Source organism: Brienomyrus brachyistius, chromosome 3 (assembly GCF_023856365.1).
Source record: "Brienomyrus brachyistius isolate T26 chromosome 3, BBRACH_0.4, whole genome shotgun sequence".
Lineage (NCBI taxonomy): Eukaryota > Metazoa > Chordata > Actinopteri > Osteoglossiformes > Mormyridae > Brienomyrus > Brienomyrus brachyistius.
In genome coordinates, this window is record NC_064535.1 from 22,173,475 (window position 1) to 22,194,808 (window position 21,334).

At 47.2% G+C, this 21,334-nt stretch overlaps 2 protein-coding genes across 4 annotated transcripts; one reads left to right on the forward strand and one right to left on the reverse strand.

Annotated features, from left to right (window-relative positions):
• Positions 1 to 720: 720 nt before the first annotated feature.
• On the forward strand, positions 721 to 19,495 carry amn1 (antagonist of mitotic exit network 1 homolog (S. cerevisiae)). Its single transcript, XM_049007767.1, has 7 exons — positions 721 to 981; positions 1,096 to 1,228; positions 2,930 to 3,059; positions 15,541 to 15,758; positions 16,108 to 16,164; positions 17,866 to 17,977; positions 18,409 to 19,495. Exons 1-7 carry the CDS (start codon positions 956 to 958, stop codon positions 18,480 to 18,482), a joined length of 750 nt encoding a protein of 249 aa, XP_048863724.1. The 5' UTR covers positions 721 to 955; the 3' UTR covers positions 18,483 to 19,495.
• On the reverse strand, positions 17,028 to 20,961 carry etfbkmt (electron transfer flavoprotein subunit beta lysine methyltransferase). Of its 3 annotated transcripts, none has more exons than XR_007396872.1 (4): positions 20,395 to 20,961; positions 20,163 to 20,293; positions 17,832 to 19,944; positions 17,028 to 17,745 (listed from the first exon to the last, which is right to left on the reverse strand). XR_007396872.1 is itself a non-coding variant. In XM_049007766.1 (3 exons), the coding sequence occupies exons 1-3, from the start codon at positions 20,700 to 20,702 to the stop codon at positions 19,595 to 19,597; spliced, it is 789 nt and encodes a 262-aa protein (XP_048863723.1). In that variant the 5' UTR covers positions 20,703 to 20,961; the 3' UTR covers positions 17,028 to 19,594. The 3 variants fall into 3 exon arrangements, 1 of the variants encoding a protein (XP_048863723.1); XR_007396871.1 differs by having other exon boundaries at positions 17,028 to 17,748; XM_049007766.1 differs by having other exon boundaries at positions 17,028 to 19,944.
• Between the last annotated feature and the right edge of the window lie 373 nt (positions 20,962 to 21,334).

Below are 21,334 nucleotides of genomic sequence, written 5' to 3' on the forward strand. Positions count from 1 at the left end.
TAACCCTAGAGTGTGTGCTGGAGAACATGCTTGTGCATCCTGCATTCTCCACAAAACACCACATACACAGAATTTTCTTCATGCCTAAGGTATAAAACATAGATAGCAATCTCACAGTGCCTTCTGCCAGTCTGAACCCATCAGCTTCCCCTCCATGAGACTCCAGGGTAGAAACCAAACCAACAACGTACCCTAGAGGCAAAATTGCTAATCACTGTATAGTGCCTATTTTAGCCACCATCCTCTTCTCCAGTGGGTCCAGGGTCAATCCTAGGGGGGTTTCTAGCTGTTAAACTCTGGGGCTAAATCAAGCTTACCTGGGGCTTGACTTGTTTTGTTTTTGAAGGAAAATTGGCATCAGAGCTAAAATACTACAGGCTCGGGTTAAAATATCCGTGGCTACAGCCCCAAGTTATTGAACCTAACGACGCCATGCATGGGCAAACCTATGATGAAGCTGGCCTTCTCCATGAAATTGTGTGCTTTGAATGATAGACTAAAGGACACTATAAGATCAAAAGCAGACGACTTTCGTATTTAAATAAATTACTGTACTGAAATCTTATTGGGAATCATGCCTCTAATGATTACATTATAAAATAATGATTATCTGGTACATAATAATAACAATAATGTTATTGCTGTTGTTGTAAATAAGAAGGCGGAGACATCGCTAATAAAACTACAATTACCAAAATGCCTCGATAACTTGTCATCATAAGCCCGCGACGGCGCTGGAAAATCAGACGTTATTACTATGTGCAGCTAAATAACATTAAAGCGTATCGTAATCTTAAAATAACCTTTGTATAGATTTTCAGTTTCTCTCTGCAAATCGACTCAGTTCGGCTTCGTTTCATCACCTAAATCGGACTCAGCTAGTTCGTGGATATTGAATTCGCTGGAACAAAATGGGACCCCAGAATTAGTCGTCTCGGACGCAGCATTCAACAGGATGGCTCTCTATTCGCTTTTTGACCTGTAAGTGGGCAGGAATGTCTACTAAATGCAGGTTTAGCGCAAATTTTATGAAATGTTAACCGCCTCTATATTGATTGTCTAAGACTTCAATGTTTATTCACTGTTTGTTTGTAGAAGTTTGGGCTGCGTCGCGAAATATGCCGGCAACTTCCACGGGGACATTAAAACTTTGCCCCTGGGAATAAAGGACAAGCTGGTGCGGTTAATGACTTCCAACGGCACCCTCACCGACTTCAATATCAGTCAGGTAAATGGTGGATGAAAGTGGTGAAGCAGGTACGGGAGTGAGTGTTGGAGCCTGTCTCCCCCGAGTCCGTTGATGAGGAAGAGATGCACACTGGAGGCGGAGGATGGCTGTAAGTCAGCTCTCTTTATTTGTTGTACAGATCGGTCCGGGAGCCACGCTCAGATGCACAAACAGTACATACCGAAGGAAGCTCAGCTCTCTGTTGTCTGTGTCTGGCTTTTATAACCCGTTTAGGGCGTCTGCTGTTCTTGTTGGTATCTTTCCTCTCTCGTGACATACAACTCAGGAAGACCAAACAAACACACAGGCAGGAAGAAAAGGGGGGCTTCGGCCCTCCTCGTAGTGTAACTAAAATTAGAAAAGCATTAGGTGCATTATCAGGGTCATGGTGACATTATGCTTATGCTTGACCTGCGGGGCCTAACAATGGAGGGGGTTGCTTACGCTGCCAATTTGCAACATAACAGGATGAGATAAAAGGGAAAGGGTGTGGGTACTAACGCACAGCATTGTCAAAACAATAGTTGTATGTCACGAGAGAGGAAAGATACCAACAAGAACAGCAGACGCCCTAAACGGGTTATAAAAGCCAGACACAGACAATAGAGAGCTGAGCTTCCTTCGGTATGTACTGTTTGTGCATCTGAACGTGGCTCCCAGATCGATCTGTACAACAAATAAAGAAAGCGGACTTACAACCATCCTTCACCTCCAGTTTGCATCTTTTCCTCATCAACAGACTTGGTGGAGTCGAACTCCAACAGGACCTAGTGGGAGACACTGTGGTAGAAAAAGCCATGATTATGCAAATTCAATGGAAATTCAATCTAATTAATAATGAAACTTATGAAAACACTGTTGATTCAACTACGGTGATAATAACTATTGACTTCTGTCTTGCAGCATTTAATATACTAAACATATAACGCAATAATGCAAGCTTGCTTAAGTAATAGGTTTTAATTTTTAGATAAGAGGAACTAATCTATTTTGGTATGATAGCTTATTCTGCAAAAATGACCGGATCAAGGAACAGACCTAATCCGAGAAGTAAGACTGCCGCAGAAACCAATATAAGAAATGCATGTATGTTAGTGGTCAAGGGTACGTGGAGAGAGAACCAAGGAACGTATGGGAATTTGAGATGAAGGACTTGTTTGAACAGGGTAATGAAACCAGAATAGTGATCATGAAAAGGTCAACCCTGCCTTGACCTGATAATGGGTCCGGTTTAACAGAAGCAACTGGTATCTAAAGATATCTGACCCCTCCCTGAACTCTCTGTAAACTGGCGCGTTTTTGGCTATAAAAGATGTATGCACTTGATGTTTGGGGATCAGAGCATGAGACGCATGAGAAACTGCTGAGTGCCTGATCCTCCAAAGTTTTACGGTACAATAAAGTTTGTCAGACTCTTAAACAATCGACTTTAGCGAAATTTTTACGAAAACACATTTTTATTGCATGGATAAAGATGTATTTATTTTTAATTTATAATTCCAATGTTTTCATATTTTGGGTCAGTATGCAGGGATGCATTTGTGAGTGGGATGTGTTTTTCCATTCTGGTATTGCGCTCACCCCCCAGTTAGATTTATTATTTTCCTTGGTGCCATATTGGCTCCTATAAAAAAAATTTTTATAGTGGATATTTCATAAGAAGTTCTAAGGTTAAGCTGTCTTGCATCTGTTTGCTTGCAGGTGCTGCACCCTTGGCTGAACACACTGGACCTGCAGAACTGCAATGTGTCAGACTCTGCCCTGCAGCAGATCCATTGCAAACAGCTCAGGAAGATATTGCTGCGGGGGTGCCAAGGCATCACTGCCGAAGGTACCCCCGTCCTCACACACTGTTCTGACCTCTGACACTCTGACTGTCACGATCCGGGAGCGCGGGTAATGCGCAAGGGCAGTGCGAGCGAGCAGGATGCAAGTAAGGCAGGCGGGAACGGGGAAAACGGGGATTTATTCTGGAAACGAGCAGGGCGGGACAGAACGCAGGCACTGACATTAACAAACATCAATGACGGAACCAAGGCAAGACACGGACTGAAATACACAAGACTGGGCTAACATAATCAGACACAACTGGGTACGATCAGGGAAGCACACGTGGATGATCAGGGGGCGTGGCACACACGAGGATCGTACGAGCCGAGTATGACAGAACCCCCCCCCCAAAGGCGCGCTCTCCGGGCGCGCCTCAGGGGAGGCGACGGACAAGACGAGAACGGGGAACCAGGACCAGAAAAACAAGAAAAAAAACCCATTAACGAGGGACAGGGAACAGGACGGACAGACAGAACTGGCACAAGGGAAGAAACCAAGACAGGACTTGACAAAAGATGGGGAAGGCAGAGAGACAGACAAGGAACGGGCACAGAGAGGGAACAGGTGGAACAAAAGGGCCAGGAGTGAACGGATGGAACATTGGAGGACGAGGAGCAAAGAGAGGAGGAGGAGCAAAGAAAAGAGGGACTTGAGCAGGAGAGTAGGGAGAGAAGGCGGGGGAATAAAGGGGACCCCGGAGCCGGAAGTCGGAGTGGGAAGCAGCCGGAGGGGCCGCAGGCGGCCGGGAGGCCGGAGCTGGAGGGGATCTCGGAGGGGCTGAGGAGGCAGGGCGAGGGACAGAAGGAGGGGACGAGGGGGGAGTAGGAGGGATCACCAGGGAATGGGATGAGGGAGCTGGAGGGGACCCTGGCGAGGGCAAGGAGAGAGGGGGGAGCTGCAGCAGGCGGCAACATCCTCTGACGAGCTGGAGTGGGGGGACCAGCAGGCGACCGAGGAGCCGCAGTCGGGGATCCCTCAGGCGCCCGACGAGGAGTCGGAGGAGGGGACGAGGCAGGGTGACGAGGTTGTGGAGGGGGACCCGCAGACGACAGCCGACCCGGAGGGCCAGGACCCGCAGGCGCCAACCGAGCCCCAGCGCAGGCGAGGGAGGGCGAGCCAGGGGGCAGGGCGGATGGGACCCCAGCCCTGCGCCTGTGTCCTCTCCCCTTACGGAACACAGACATTAGGGCCCCAGGCCGGGGTCGAGCTCGCCGGGGTGAGGACAGAGGGAGCACCTCGGGCATGGGCGCGGGAGCGTCTCGGGCGCGGGAGCGTCTCGGGCGCGGGAGGCGCAGGCAGAGGGGGCGGCTGCGCGGGGGATTTGGAGCCGCTGGCAGAGGGAGCGGCTGCACGGGTGCTGGAGCCGCAGGCAGAGGGTGTGGCTGCATGGGCTGTATGGCCGGTTCAGCTATCACCCTCCAGTATAGTCCCTGGAGGGTGAATAACTTATTGGCGAGGGCAAGGGGCGTAGCCGGGACCTCTTGCGGGGGTGCAGCAGCTGCAGAAGGCAGAGGTGAAGGGAGCGCCTCAGACCGGGCGGCTGCAGCAGGCAGGGACAAAGGGGGCGCCTCGGGCGTTGCTGATGCAGGAGGCAGGACTGGCAGGTCCGGAGCAGGCGAGACTGGCGTGGCCCCTTTAAGGATCCGGGGCACACACGGGATAGCGTCCCGCACCGCGCTGGCCCCCTTGTTGGCCAGTCGCTCCGGCTGGTAACAATACCACTCGAGGGGCGGCGGCAGCTCCGTGGAGAGCGACTCCAGTTCCCGGAGCAGGAGGGGTTCCTCCTCGAAACCTGTTGGGAGCCACATCTCTGCTAGCGAGCAGGCTCCCAGGCGGATCGTCGGCGTCTCCATGGCTCGCCTTCTGCGCCTCTTCTTCTTGTTAAGGTCCGTCATTCTGTCACGATCCGGGAGCGCAGGTAATGCGCAACGGCAGTGCGAGCGAACAGGAAGCAAGCAAGGCAGGCGGAATCGGGGAAAAAGGGGATTTATTCTGGAAACGAGCAGGGCAGGACGGAACGCAGGCACTGACATTAACAAACATCAATGACAGACAGGGAACCAAGGCAAGACACGGACTGAAATACACAAGACTGGGCTAACATAATCAGAGACAACTGGGTACGATCAGGGAAGCACACGTGGATAATCAGTGGGCATGGCACACACGAGGATCGTACGAGCCAGGTATGACACTGACACAGGGCAGTGTTTCCTAACCCGGTCCTCGGGGACCCCCCCCAGACCATCCACATTGGGAGGGAACAGAAACATGGACTGTCTGGGGGTCCTTGGTTGTCTCCACCTGCTGGCAATTTTCAAAGTTGGAAACTTTCCATGGGAATTACCTGGGATATATGGGAGCTATTGAGAATAAACTGGAAATTTACAGGTTAGCCTATAACATGTAGCAATTTAGTAATTCGACATTCAGGTTTTTTTGTTCAATGAAAGAATCGATAAAGTTCTACTCACAAATTAATCAAAATTGGAAAAAAAATGTAACATTTGTATTAGAAATGTTTACCCGCGTGTCCGCTTATGACAAAACATAATGTTTGTATTTATGTTTGTATATGATACAGTTTGTATAAATTGTATTATTCGTATAAATAAGCGTAATCGCTTTGGGGTATCTGCTTAGGTTCACCTTCTCAGCCACTCATAATGGTGAGGCTGGCATCAGTGACCATGGGAAAACACGGACAAATTCAGTGGTTTCAGCACAATGCAGGGCTTCATTGGGGAGGCTAGAGGAAGATGTCGCAGAAATTTATGACACTTAGTCGGCGCTCTTGAGTATGACATCGTTTTATTCCTGAGCTCAGGGAGCAGCCGCTTTGATGATATTTCTGTGGTAATGCTCAAAGAACTTTCTGGTCAACACAACTTTTATAGGGGGTACTCAGACAGTTTGTGCCCCCTCCTCAGAACCAGATCAGACCGGTTAGGGTAAGGCATGCACTTTGCAACACATATGCGTTATGCAGTTTGCATCTTGCAAGCATGTATATACTTCATGTAATCTGCATGCTGCAGGCCTGCATGCGGGGGGGCGGCGTCTGCACTTTGCATGACCTCTGTCTTTGTGGTGTTCCTGCCATTTTTGGTAAGTGCGCTGGATGCTTACACCTTTGTCCCCCAGCCTGCATTTCTTGTGAATTCTAACAAGTACTATGCTCCAAATCATGCGTGCAACACTTAAACCTTCTCTTTTTTATCTCATGGGTATCAGCTGTCTGTCACCCAGGCGTTCTTGCAACTATATAAGAAAATGCATTCCAGAAGCAGATTACTCAAAAGCTAATTATGAAAAATATACCTTCTGTTCAACTCTCTTTCTCTGACAAAGACAAAGGCTTTGTGCCCTTTCTTGTAAAGTTTGATTAGAACTGTCTTTTACACAATCAAAGCAGGAGACCCTGAGGTTTTGGGCAGTACCAGTCCCTCACAGTCTCAGATGCCTGCAAATGGCATGACCCCTCAGGGTAATAAAGATAAGAGCATCTGAGTGTCAGGTCTCCAGGACTCATTGAAAGAACAAAGGAAGGTGATGAGATGCCATTTTATGACTCTTATCTGAGTGCTGCGAAGCTCACAGAGCCACACGCTTTTCTATAGATACTACTGGGGGGTGTAGCCATGCTGAATGAAGTTCTTCAGTTTTGTTGGAGTTTGACTCCACTGAGTCCGTTGATGAGGAAAAGATGCACTCGTGAGGTGAAGGATGGTTGTAAGTCAGCTCTCTTTATTCTAAGTACAGATTGCAATCCGGGAGCCACACTCAGATGCACAAACAGTACATACCAAAGGAAGCTCTTCTTTCTATTGTCTGTGTCTGGTTTTTATAACCCGAACAGGGCGTCTGCTGTTCTTGTTGGTACCTTTCCAGTTGGCATAACATACAACTATTCACCCATCCATCCATTTTCCAAACCGCTTATCCTACTGGGTTGCGGGGGGTCCGGAGCCTATCCCGGAAGCTATGGGCACCATTGTTTTGAAATTGCTGCCGTTAGTCCCCACACCCGTTCCCTTTTATCTTATCTTGTTATGTTGCAATTTAGCAGCATCAGCGACCCCCTCCCTTGTTAGGCCCCGCAGGTCAAGCGTAAGCTTAATGTCACCATGACCCTGCTAATGCACCTTCTGCTTTTCTAATTTTACTTACACTACGAGGAGGGCTGAAGCCCCCCTTTTCTTCCTGCCTGTGTTCCAGTTTGTTCCCATTTCTCAGTGTGACAAAGTTTAGCACAAAGCCTGCCCCCCCCCTCAATTTATAATCAGAAATGGGATGAGTTTCATTGGCCTTGTAAGTTACAAAGAATTTGGCTTGGTGATGTTGTCACGACCGGTCGCGGAGGTAAGCGGCGATCGTGCGGTAGGGCGTGGAAGGAGCAGGCAGGCAAGCGGGATAACGGGAAAACGGGGGTTTAATGAGGTAACGGGGAGCAGGAGACATGTAACGCCACTAACATCAATGACAGACAAAGCAAACTGGGGAGACCAGGACTTAAATACACGGAACAAGGCAGCAGGAAACAAGACACGACTGGGCAGGATCAGGAAATCACACGTGGGTAATTAGGGGGCGTGGCACACACGAGGAGCGGACGAGCCGGGCATGACAGAACCCCCCCCCAAAGGCGCGCTACACCGGGCGCGCCAAGGAAGGGGGCGACGGACGGGACGAGGCAGAACAGGACTTGGAAAACAAGAACAGAATTAACGCACGACGGGGAACAGGACCGAAGCACAAAACAAGGCAAGAGACAGAACATAGGACAGGAGCAGACAAAGGGCCGGGAAAGCGGAGAGACAGATCAGAAAGGGAGACACAGAGGGAACAGGCGGGACAAAAGGACCGGGAGTGAATGGAGGGAAGCCAGAGGGAGAAGGAGGAACACAAGGAGCGAAGGGACGAGGGACAAAGGCGGAAGGAGGAGAAAAGACAGGCGGGACAGAGATGGGAAAGAAGGGAGAGAAGGAGGGGGAAGGAAGGGGAGCCCGAGGGAGCCCCAGCGGGCGACGGGCGGCAGCCGGAGGGGCCGCAGGCGGCCGGGAGGCCGGAGCCGGAGGGGACCGAGAAGGGGCAGAGGAGACAGGGCGAGGGACCCGCGGAGGGGCCAGGGAGGGAGCACCAGGGAAGGGGACGAGGGAGCTGGAAGGGGCCAGGGCGAAGGCACGGAGGAGGGGGGAGCCGCAGCAGGCGGCGATGTCCGGGGGAGGGCCGGAGGTAGGGGCCCCGCAGGCGACCGAGGAGCCGCCGTCGGGGAACCCCCAGGCGACCGACCAGGACCCGGAGAGGGGAGCGAGGCAGGGCGACGAGGCACCGGAGAGGGACCCGCAGGCGACAGCCGACCCGGAGGGCCAGGACCCGCAGGCGCCAACCGAGCCCCAGCGCAGGCGAGGCAGGGCGAGCCAGGGGGCAGGGCGGGCGGGACCCCAGCCCTGCGTCTGTGTCCCCTCCCTTTACGGGACACAGACATGACCCCAGGTCGGGGTCGAGTTCGCCGGGGCGAGGGAGAAACTGTCACAGGGGGAGAAGGGACAGGAGCGCGGTCAGGAGCTGCAGGTGGCTGCAGTGGGGGCGCCGGCCCGGGAGCTGCAGGTGGCTGCAGTGGGGGCGCCGGCCCGGGAGCTGCAGGTGGCTGCAGTGGGGGCACCTGGACAGGAACATGGGCAGGCTGTGGGGGCGCCGGCCCGGGAGCTGCAGGTTGCTGCAGTGGGGGCACCTGGACAGGAACAGGAGCGCGGTCCAGAACAGGAGCGCGGTCAGGAACAGGAGCGCGGTCAGGAACAGGAGCGCGGTCAGGAACAGGAGCTGGCTGCAGTGGGGGCGCCTGCCCGGGAGCTGCAGCAGGCGGCTGCAGAGGGGGCGCCTGCCCGGGAGCTGCAGCAGGCGGCTGCAGAGGGGGCGCCTGCCCGGGAGCTGCAGCAGGCGGCTGCAGAGGGGGCGCCTCTGCAGGAACTGGAGCGCGGTCAGGAACAGGAGGTGGCTGCAGTGGGGGCGCCGGCCCGGGAGCTGCAGGTGGCTGCAGTGGGGGCGCCGGCCCGGGAGCTGCAGGTTGCTGCAGTGGGGGCGCCTGCCCGGGAGCTGCAGGTTGCTGCAGTGGGGGCGCCTGCCCGGGAGCTGCAGCAGGCGGCGGCGGCTGCACGGGAGCGGGGTCCGCCGGCAATGGCGGCTGCGCGGGAGCGGGGTCCGCCGGCAATGGCGGCTGCGCGGGAGCGCAAGCCACAGGTGGAGGAAGCTGCGCAGATCTACCGGACAGCGGCGATGGCTGCTCCGGCTGCGCAGGTTGCAGAGGCTGGCGCTGCGCTGATAGCGCAGGCAGAACTGGCACGTCCTGGGAGGGGGAGACGGGCGCGGTCCTCTTCGGGACCCGGGGTATCGAGTCCCTTACGGCCCTAATACCTCCCCAATTAGCCAGGTGTTCGGGCCGGTGATTATACAGGTACAGGGGCGGTAGTTCATCCGGAGCGAACGGCTCCAGCTCGGGATACGAGAAAGGAATGTCCTCCTCGTCGCTGCTGGAAGCCCCGACTCTCACCATGAAGTGGACTCCCCTATGGAACGGGTCAGGGACGGAGCCCTGGACGAGCCCCTCTCTCTCGTCCTCAGCGAAAGACCAGGAGTCGGCGAGGGAGCATGTGCCCAGTCGGATGGGCTCAGGCAGGGGCTTCCTTCTCCTCTGCTTCCTCCTTTTCTTCTGGTCTGTCATTCTGTCACGACCGGTCGCGGAGGTAAGCGGCGATCGTGCGGTAGGGCGTGGAAGGAGCAGGCAGGCAAGCGGGATAACGGGAAAACGGGGGTTTAATGAGGTAACGGGGAGCAGGAGACATGTAACGCCACTAACATCAATGACAGACAAAGCAAACTGGGGAGACCAGGACTTAAATACACGGAACAAGGCAGCAGGAAACAAGACACGACTGGGCAGGATCAGGAAATCACACGTGGGTAATTAGGGGGCGTGGCACACACGAGGAGCGGACGAGCCGGGCATGACAGATGTAGTGATGTAGCACAATAAATAGAGCATGGCGCCAACAACACAAAAGGTTGTGGGTTTAAATCCCAGGGAATGAGTGTGTCTGTGTGTGCAGAAGGATGGACTTTGTCAGCAGCTCCTGGAAGTACATCCTCAGTCCTTTTTGATGATAGACTCAGTATAGCTCTCGCATTTAAGGTCTTTGGAGACTGAAGTTCATAGCAGTCTGAAGGACTTAACTGTTAAGCTGTGGATGACTAAGGGGATCAGACTGAAAACCTACAGTTATCGCTACAGTTTTCAGAACATTAGGATGCAGATTGCTGTGTTGGCACCAGGACACCAGCTAACATGCCTTTTCTCAGCATACAGGCGGCATGTATGAGGCCAGCCAGGGTTGTGTCATTGGCACAATTCCACAGACTGGAGCAGAGGAGATGCTGCCATGTCTGTCCGGGTGAGGGAAAACCTTGCACTTCCACCAAAAAGTTGACAGTATCCGAGTAAAGCTGCGTCTCACTAAGCACTATGACTCCAGCTTCCTGGTACTCATGGCAGACGCCGGCGTTGTTGCGGAGCTCCGTGATTTTATTTTGCAGGGATCTGATATTACTCAGTATCATCCCAGGAAGAGGAGGTTTGTGTCCACGCCCTCGGGCTCACTGTCTGTCCCCATCTCTCCGACCTCTTCTCTGCCGGAATCTGTTGGATACCAACAGGTTCGCGGGAGCGGTAGAAAGCGACGAGCCTTCAGTAGAGACTATCGGTACGACGTCACCAGGTACGCCACGAGCAGTACCCGGAAAAAGAACGCCAAATGATTCGCCATAAGTGCCTATTTCTTATCGTGGCTAAAACATGTAAAAATACATAAAACGCTTAAACGTTATGAAGGGACAGCATAGTAGATTAAGAAGAGACACAAACAAAGAACACCTCATTACATTACTAATGGTATAAAAGTCATTTCTCAATTCAGAATTAACACCGTAACACATGTAAACAACAAAATTCTGTTTAAGGTTATAGCAAGCTGTATATTTTTCTAAATATTACACCTATTGTCTTCCAGCTGCGTGTGTCATGTGACTATTTTGGTCCAATCATGGTTTGAGTGATCGGGGGTTAAGGGTCTTGTTCCAGGGCCAAAGGGGAAACCAATCCACAGACACTTGGATTTGAACCATCAACCTTGCAGTTACAGACACAGCAGCCAAATCCACTGCCCCGCACATTAACCACTAGAGTTGAGCCGGATACTCGGCTGAAACGAGTATCCGGTACGGATAAAGCACTTTTGACGAGTACGAGTATCATACGAGTAATACGAGTCAATATCTGTGCTCGGACTGAATAAAAATTCTCATTGGGTAGCTGACTGTGTCTGCGTTCTGTGATGGACTAGTCACAGTGCCCCTCCCCTACACACACAAATTTATTGTGTTGCTGTCTCCCGCTCTGCTCACTCACACACAGAACACTGAGAAGAGAACAGCGCGCTCTCCCTCAGTCACTCAGGTTCGCGGGTTTTTTCCGTTAACGTTTAGGGTTTCTTCAGCTTCAGGTTTGTTTTTTACTTTAGTTTGTAGTACCTACTTATTAACCAGTAGAGTTTTGGTAAACGTGGGGTTTGTTCAGACGTGGTGCTTGGTAGAATGCGACTCGCGTCTCTTTTTTAAACCGTCAGCTGGCTCTAACCAGTTTTTTTTACTTCACGCACTGAGTGTCTGACACTTTCTTGCTGTATTTCATTAAAAGAAATTAAAAAGGAAGTAGTGGGGTAAAACTATATTACAAATTAATTAGCTACACACACACACTCTTTCTCCCTCTCTCTGCCGGTCATCGGAGTTTTTTTTTTTTTTTTTAACCGTCTGCTGGCTCTAACCAGTTTTTTGACTTCACGCACTGAGTGACACTTTCTTGCTGTATTTTATGAAAAAAAATAAAGGTAGTTGTGGTATAAATAATATTACAAATTAAGCTACACACATACTCCCCCCCTCTCTCTTTCTCTCTCTCTCTGTCTCTCTCTTACTCACTCACTCACACACACTCACACATACCTGGTGTGGAAATAAAAAAAATAAAAAAAGGACCAAAAAAAAAGAAATCACACTGATCATAAAAAAATAAAAGTTAAAAAAAGAAAGTTATGTTGAGATGAAAACTCCTGTTCATTACATTTTACTTCATAACTGCAACCACATGTGTTGTATTCATTGTTGCAAAACTTGTTCTGTATATAGTTCATTATCGTGATCAAAACCACTGATCTGAAGCTCTATGCTGATGCTGTCATGTAAATAGTTTTCTAATCAGCAATAAATATAACAATTTCTGATCAACCCATTTCAATTACATGCTTAAAATAACATACCGGTTAAAGCCCCGCCCATTTCAAGACAACCCAACCCACTTCCAGGTTAAATCCCGCCCACTTCCGGGTTAGGCCCCGCCCAGTCCGAGTACAGATAATTCATATAATAATAATAATACATTTTATTTATAAGCGCCTTTCAAAACACTCAAGGTCGCTGTACAATGCAAAAAATACATAGAATCAATAAAACGATAAAACCATAACGATTAAAAGAAACGTGTGATTAAGAAAGATAAGACAATCTGAACAGGTAGGTTTTGAGTCTCGATTTAAACAGCGGAAGAGAATCTAGATTACGGAGATCAGGAGGGAGAGAATTACAAAGTTGGGGGGCAGAGTAACTGAATGCCCTGTTCCCCATTGTCTTTAAACGAACAGGGTACAGTGAGAAGGAAAGAGGAAGAGGAGCGAAGAGTGCGGGCAGGAGCAGCAGAGTGGATGAGGTCAGATATGTATGGAGGAGCGAGGTTATGTAGTGCTTTAAAAGTGGTAATCAATATTTTGAAATTGATTCTATGTTTTATGGGAAGTCAGTTGAGTTGTTTTAAGACGGGAGTGATATGGTGAAAAATAGGAGTCCGTGTTATGACCCGGGCTGCAGAGTTCTGAAGGAGCTGCAATTTCTGGAGGGATTTATTAGGGAGACCAAAGAGAAGAGAATTACAGTAATCGATACGGGAGGTTACAAGGCTGTGAACTAAAATAGCCGTGGTGTGGGGAGTGAGAGAGGGGCGAAGACGAGAAATATTACGTAAGTGGAAGTATGCGGACCGAGTAACATTATTGATGTGTGAGTGAAAGGAAAGTGTACTGTCGAGGACGACACCCAAACTCTTAACCTGAGGGGATGGATGGACAATTGAATTGTTGATATTAATTGAGAAGCTACTAGATTTGGAGATTGCAGATGGGGTGCCTACTAAGAGGACTTCTGTTTTGGAACTGTTAAGCATGAGAAAGTTGGTGGAAAACCATACATTGAGTTCCTGTAGACAGAGAGTAAGTGAGGATGGAGGAAATGATGATGAGGGGCTAGAGGAAAGGTAGAGCTGGGTGTCATCCGCGTAACAATGAAAATGAATGTTGTGCTTACGAAAGATAAAACCAAGAGGGAGGATGTAGATAATTGTTAGGTTGAAGAAACAGTTGTTAATCATTTCTGTATGATCAGCAATGAGTGTAAATACATGTATACGTTATTTCTTATCTTCTAGCCACATACTCTTAGCTATTGTACTCTAAGTAGGTGGTTAACAGCTGCCTACTTAGATAAGAATCTCACTTCCCTCTCTTGCGCCCCCCATTGACTATAAATAAAGAAGCCAAGGGGAACCACCCTTTGTAACACATTCTGCTGTAGTTTGCATTGCAGAGAGTGTGGGTACCCTTGCAAGTAAAACTGTAACCTGTGTGTGTCTCGTAAATGTGGAGTTGGGGTGGAAACGCCGGGCGCTTTCCCCAACAATAATGAAAAGGCGGGGCCCCAGGACAGAGCCCTGGGGAACCCCAGAGGACAGAGGGAAGGTGTTAGATGTGTGTGATTTTAAGTGTATGTACTGTGTACGGTTAGTGAGGTATGAGGTGAACCAAGTAAGTGGAATGTCCGTCATACCGATAGAAGATAGTCTATGGAGGAGAAGGCTGTGGGAAATAGTGTCAAAGGCAGCGGTTAGATCGAGAAAAATGAGAATGGAAAGCAAACCGGTATCAGCAGCTATAAGAAGATCATTAGTAATTTTTATAAGGGCTGTTTCTGTACTGTGGAGGGGATGGAAGCCTGATTGAAACTGATCATAAAGATTATTATTATTAAGGTGGGCATGTAATGGAGAAGCAACAATTTTTTCAAGAATTTTGGAGATGAATGGAGATGAATTGTCCATCCATCCCCTCATATGGTTAACAGATACAGATAATGCTGTACTCGCTCATCCCTATTAACCACAGAAGTAAAATGCAGACAAACATTCTATTATTTGTGGAATTTGACTTGCATAACAGTCAGGAGAGTCAAGGTGAGTTAAGTGTGAATGATGACCTTTGTAGGTGTTCTGAAATAGTCTGAGCACAACTTGCATATAAGCCTAAGTAAAGAAAGTTTGCTGAAAACTTGGTATCAGTGGTATAACGTGGGTGTAATCATTGTTTTGTAGGTCTGGCTCCTTGCATGCAAAGTGATAAACTGCGCCTGGCATTCAATGAAATTCTCCTCCTCTGTGTCGAAGTATCATTCTTTCCCCCCCACCACACTCGAAAAGTCGCCATTTCTCGGTTTTTCATTTCCCATCTTCAAAATGAGCAAAATCCCGAAAGGCGTCTTTGATTAAAAAGTCTGTGAACATAGGTGTCAGTTGATGTGCACAGAGACTATTCAGCCGTTGACAGATCGTTCTGGTGTAGTGGCAGACAAAATGATGAGTGATTAGTGGGGGGTAGGGGGGGGGGATCGGGTCAGCTTAAGGCCTTTGAAAACATCAGTGGTCGTTGGTCAAATGCCGGTCGTCTGTGGAGCGCTTCTGTTGTACTTTTTATAAAATAGAAGTTGTAGCAGTGTGAAAGAACCGGGAAGCGCTGTAAAGAGTCCGTTTTGTGGAGGGACTCCTCCCTTTCCGTCTAATCCGTGACCCTGCTCTGCCTCCCTCTCCTTTCTTGAATCTTGGTTTATTTACTCAACAGGAAGTTCTACCTCTGCTTCCCCTTTTATAATAGGTTTTATAATTTTATAATAGGTTTCCAAATTTCCTTCTAATTAGAGACTTCAAGGATGCGATAACATGTGTCTTTCAGGAGTGTCTCTTCTCAGGACAAATAGTACTTAATACATAGGCTATTCTGGGTTTATCCTGTGTTCATCAAAGAAGCACACTAGCTTTGACAAAGTACAGGTGATGCTGGCTTTGAACCTGTTCCCTGGTTAACACGTCTAATTCTGCTAGTCCCTTAAGGTTCCTCAGTTGACCACAGCATGAACCTGCCGCGTGAACACAGCATGAATATATAATTATATATTTGCAGCACAAGCATTGGTCACATCTGGCAGGTTGGAGCAGATATGATTTCACTTTCAGTCCAGCCCTGTGATCTTAATTAGGGCGCTGTCTTCCCCAGGTGTGAAGGCGTTAGCATCCTCCTGCCCAGGATTAATAGTTGTGGACCTGACCAGGTGTAGGTCCGTCACAGATGAAGGCGTCCTAGCCCTGGCGGCCCAGTGCAGGCTTCTGGAGGTGGTCAGCCTCAGCGGCTGCTTGGGCCTCACCAGCGCCGCCCTGCTGGCACTGGCACAAAACTGCAAAGTTCTGCATAGCATCTACATCTCTGAGACACAGGTGAGACAGAATGTCACTGGACTGGTGGGCTTCTGTTCTGTGTTTGACATCCTGATTTATTGGCTGAAATGTACGAAGTAAAATGGCTCCTTCAAAGTGTGTATAGGTAAAGGTTAAAACAATGTATGTGTTATTTGTACATCATTTCGCCTGAACGACTAAAACCAGAGTAATCATTTTAAGTTTGATTATTATACATTATGAATGTGTAGTGGAAGAGTATTGAGAAATATATTGCAGAGTAGCCACAAATTTGAAGTTGGAAATCCCCTTTACTTAAAATGCATTCATTCTTTTTGAAATATGAGTGATTCTGTTCCTGGGTTACCTGTGTTTTGTGGTTTTTCAGGTGACTGATGAGGGTGTCATTGGACTCGCTACTGGAGTGTGTTCCAACAGCTTGAAGGTAAAGAGTGTGTGTTTCTGTACCCAAACGGTAATAAAACCAAACCAGCAGTTCTGGGACTTTGTTATTCTGTATGGTTATGGTAGATCTTAAATATGATTATTACTACAACTACTACTGCTAATAAAAATACATTATATGGGTAATTTGCATCTTTCACCCCTAATGGGCAACACAGTAAAGAAAAGTTAAATAAAACAGGCAGTAAAACAACCAGTGAAGGAAAATAAAGTATATATACATAATAATAAATTAGGAGGACCCAAGGCTGGCATATCCATTAAGTAAAGCTTTTACTACATATACCAGGGTTCATGTTTGTGACAAGGCTACCAATCTGACCACTCCGTTACCCCGAGCTGGAACGTTCCTTGCTTTGATATGTATGACCGCTTGGAGCAGTGCTGACGACCCATAGCAGAAAGGTGACCTCTCTGACACAGTGTGTGAGCTTTCACAGCCTAAAAAAAATCATTTTATTTCAAACCCTATTGGCTGGAGAGTCGTCACACCTGGGTTTGAACAACTGATCTCTCAGCAACCTGCATACACACTGGCTCTTTCTGCATGAGATCACCCACCCCTGGTTTACAATATCATTGTATTAGATTATGTACTATTTTGTGATAAATGTTGACATTCAGAGATGGATCATTTTGTGGGATTGTAGGACTAACAATATTCTGCATGCTTTCTCAGCTTTTATAGATATTTTTATTTTAAACATTCCTAACTGTTTTGTGACATGTAGCTATTTAGAAAACAGCCGTGACTTGATATTAAATGCATGCATTTCTCATGCTGGAAAAATTGGATCTCAAGAATTACAATAAACAAACATTAAGCAACAGACAGGAGGAGCGTTTCTTTAAATGTCTGGTTACTTTTATTCAGTTTGCATGCAAAGGGAGTCACACCTAAGATCTCTGTCAGAGTGCTTCACTTCCACTACAAGTGGTTACAGGTCATGTACGTTTTTAGTGACACATGACACATCCATATTTCTGACTTAGATTCGTTGAGAATGATTTCCTTTACATTCCGTAACTTGTTTTAGCCCTTAGTAACTAAATTTGCTTACTTCAGCTCAAGTGCAAGTGGCACCCAAACTATTTCAGTACTTTTCAAAGCTCACCACACGCTCCAGATCACCTCCTGACTTTTTGACTCTGCCAACCATTTTTCAGCGCTTCCCAGTTCTTCAAATAGTGATCTTTTGCATTAAATCTCTCTTGACCGTAGGGTCTTATCTTCACACTGATCCTCCTCCTTTGTTGACCTCCATTTATCTTTTCCACACCTCATTTAGCACCGACTATACGTCTGCTCCATAAGTATCAGCAGTTTCCATTATATTTGCATAAACAGCCCTATACATTTTTCCACGAAACATCTCTCAGTGTTATTAAATCAGTCAACGACAACCATGATTATGATTCACGCGTTTCATTTATGAATAACAAGATTACATTACTTCCATCCTTCGGAATTTTCTTCCACATCCTTGAATAAAACCATTGGATCCGGAAGCCATACATCGAATTCCAAGTACTCTTCCTAACGGAGAAACGATTGCGGTTGCTGCTTCAGGAGAGAACACACTCTTTCAGACAGCAGCCTTCCCTATCAGCTTCATTTTAACAGCTGTTTCCATGGGCTGCCCTTACTGATGGTGACGCTGTGGTTGTGGTTTCCTCCCAGGAGCTGCAGATGGCACGTTGCCAGTTCCTGACAGACAGAGCTGTGATGGCGATCCTTTCCAACTGCAGCAACATCAGGATCTTCATCTTCCATGGCTGTCCATTGATCACAGGTACGCTTCACTTCATGAAACATTAAGACAAAGCGTAGCGAGTAAAGCGTATTTGGTCTAGTTTAGTAACGTTATCCCGTTCAGTCCCTGTCAAAACATTCTAACAAGGTGTTTTTTCATAATGTGGCTGATTTTGTTTTCCAGTCTTTAGGTTGAATTTCACTGCATAACCAGCATTTATGCACCAGTCATACTTATTTACTGCAGTTATTCCCGTTAAGCACTAATTCCAGTTTACCTGGCAGTGCTATAGCAGCGTGTCTCCTGAGATTTGAATCCATGACCTACAGGTCACAAGTTCTTGTCTCTAACACTCACCACCTGAATTGCTGGGTTAATTTTTTATTTAATTTGTAGCTTTTGTGATAGTTTCCTTTATAGTCCCTTTTGTTGTACACATGGAAATCTTCTCTTCTGCATCTACCCGTCAGACCATTCCAGAGAAGCTCTGCAGAACCTCACTGGCCCAGATAAGATCCAGCAGGTGTCATGGACGGTGTATTAAATCCTGAGAAGATTGCCGTTACAGCGGCATGCATTCTGAAAGACAACGGATGCTCTTTGCAGTACATCCACACAATTTTAACATGTCCCAAAACATTCTAACAAACCAACTTTATTGATTTAACACCTACCACCTGGGTGGCCTGCATTCGACAGACTGGATATACAAACTCAATATAACATAAAGTACCTGAAGTGGCAGGGGGGTGTAGTCGTCAGGACCGACTTACAGCTGTGGTTATTGGGAATGACGGCACTAAGTTACACACTAATAGCATTATCTGCTTCATTTAGAACCATTTAAAACGTGTTTGTTTAAATACAGATCACTGAGTCTTACTTCATGCCCTAACTGAAGTGCTTCATGACTTAATCAGCACGTTTTATGCAGTGATTTCAATCCTTCAGTGTAGCATGTAGCTTTGTTTCAAAAGTGCCCCTGACTTTATGTTGCATTACTGCACATTTATCTATGGTGATACATGATCTGCTTATACGCTGTTAGAATATTTGATAATGGGGTTTACATTTTGTACATTTATAATCCTTTGCGTCTATAAATTAAGTGCTTCTCTTAGCTGTCATAGGTTAAGGAAACGCTAATGCAGCTGTACAGGGACCTCTAGTGGCCATTAATCTTTATACATTCTCTTTGAACAATGTGCCACGTGACCCAACATCAACGCCGGGAGTGCTTCGTTTGTTCTCAGTACATATCGCTGCAATTAAAAAATAATCGTTTGCAAAGCTGAGGTAAAGAGCAGTCCGACTTTTGTGATTATGTGTTTAGTGTGATTCTTTAAATGTTACTGCTTTGTGCACTACTGTGACATCACTGGGAAAACTGGGGAACGTATGAGGAAGCAACGTGTACTACATTCCATATGTATTATTTATTGTAAAGGTGTTTGTAAGTATATTTATTAACTTGGTGTGTTGGTGTTTTATCAAAACTGGATCTGTGCATTTTATGCACCCCAGTGGTTCGTGTTAATAAAGAATTTTGCACTGAAATTCAACCTGTTTTTTGGTAGATAACACCCACACAACCCAGTTTATATAATAAATAAGACATAATTATATATTAGATATAGCGCCATTTTTTAGGCAAAGTCATAGCTCTGGCTGATAGCTCCACACGCAGCTGTTGGTGAGGCCAAAGTTCTCTTCCCTAATTGATTCAGGAAGCTCAAAGTTAGCTAGTAGACACAGATGTTTCCTAATCACGTGGTTCTCCAGGTGGGCCCGTCCCGGGTCTCCAATCAGGACCTGCGTGCCATGGGCCTGGATGCAGCTCCGAAGCCAGGTGTGCAGGCTGTCAATCAGTACCTCCTCATAGAACATGTCTCCAAGCAGGATGAGGTCCCAACCCTTGGGCTCACAGCCAATCAAGTTCTCTGTCTCAGTGGGGAGGGGTTCTAAGCCATTTAATTCACAGTTCAGTTTGGTGGCGATGGCTGCAACTGAGATTTAATGGGTAAGTTACGATATCATATGGTTAACAAGTGAAAAGTATGTGTGCTAAATGTCCACATGCCTGGACACAAACTTATCCTTTGTAAGACGCCCACGCACAAATATGTTAGGTCTGACATGCCTGGTTACATTTCATTGCTCACATGTGATGAACATACATCAATTTGCACTGGCAGATATATTAAAGAGAAGGAATGACGCCTACCTGGATCTACGTCGTTAGCTAAGACGTAAACAGCGCCACTGATTTCCGCAGCGATGGCGGAGGCGCCGCATCCACAGCCCAGGTCCAAGACCTTCCTGCCCCGGGCCACTCCCGGGTTATTTAACAGATACCTGTTAAATAAGGGTGTTGTCCGTTGTCAGAATAATCCTACTAAACTTTAAACTGTCATTCCATTGTAACACCGCTAAATCAAAAGTAAGTATTTAAATACCTTGCAAGTGCTTGTCCACCCGGCCAGTAAATAGCCCAGTATGGGTCAGTGAACGGCCACAATTCTGGTTTTGCGTGCCAGAATTTAGAGTTTGGAGTAAAGAGTCTTAAGTTGATTTCTGGGGTTAAATTATTTCTCCTCACTATGTCTGTATTTGCTATAATAAACTGCTTAATGTCGTCTTCAGAGCTAACGTTTAAAATGTGACTATAACGGCCATTTACGGTGCAGTACGAAACACAGATGTTTTTTTTAACCATATTAGTTTTCGTCGCAAACCGCAAGCGTTGCAGATAACGCTGCAACATACTGGGAAGGTTCACAGTGGCTCGTCAACAAAAAAAACCCCGAATAATTTTAGTTTTAAGGTTATTTAGCGTAAGTGCTGACACAATACTACCGACACTACAAAGCACGTTTGCTCATATTTGTTGTATTTTGCTTATATAATCGATTACCAACTTTTGTTCAAACGAACATACTATGACATAGTTTTTAATTTATCCACCGCACACACTCCATGCGCCCTACAATAATAAAAGCGCATCCTGTGTCTCTGCTTTTATTCCGTTGTTCTCTTAAAGCGACAATTTTGGTTCCGCTAAAAATTGTTCCCATCGCGCATTTTTATACTTGCTTACACAAATCGTATTGCCCTACACATTTTTTTTACAAACAATAAGTCACACCATTTTAATGCATTCTGTAATTTCATTTAGATAAATGTATTTCCACTTTGTCACGTGACACGATTTACGCAACGATTACTGCTCAGTTCTACATTTCAAGCGCCAGATGGAACCAGAGAACAGTGAAAATATTCTCGTGCTCGATTTAATAGCAACGCGTCATCTTGGAGCGCTATTGCATATATAATTTCGTGTAACTTGCGTAAATTCAAGAAGATACAATTTTAATGTACTGAAAAACATGGGTATTC

Coding starts and splice junctions, on each gene's coding strand:
- amn1 (XM_049007767.1), top strand. CDS start 956: ATGGCTCTCTATTCGCTTTTTGACCT. Junction 15,759..16,107: donor TCTACATCTCTGAGACACAG/GTGAGACAGAAT, acceptor GTGGTTTTTCAG/GTGACTGATGAGGGTGTCAT. Junction 17,978..18,408: donor TGGCTGTCCATTGATCACAG/GTACGCTTCACT, acceptor TCTACCCGTCAG/ACCATTCCAGAGAAGCTCTG.
- etfbkmt (XM_049007766.1), bottom strand. CDS start 20,702: ATGTTGCAGCGTTATCTGCAACGCTTGCGGTTTGCGACGAAAACTAAT. Junction 20,294..20,394: donor GGTGGACAAGCACTTGCAAG/GTATTTAAATAC, acceptor CTTATTTAACAG/GTATCTGTTAAATAACCCGG. Junction 19,945..20,162: donor AGCTAACGACGTAGATCCAG/GTAGGCGTCATT, acceptor ATTAAATCTCAG/TTGCAGCCATCGCCACCAAA.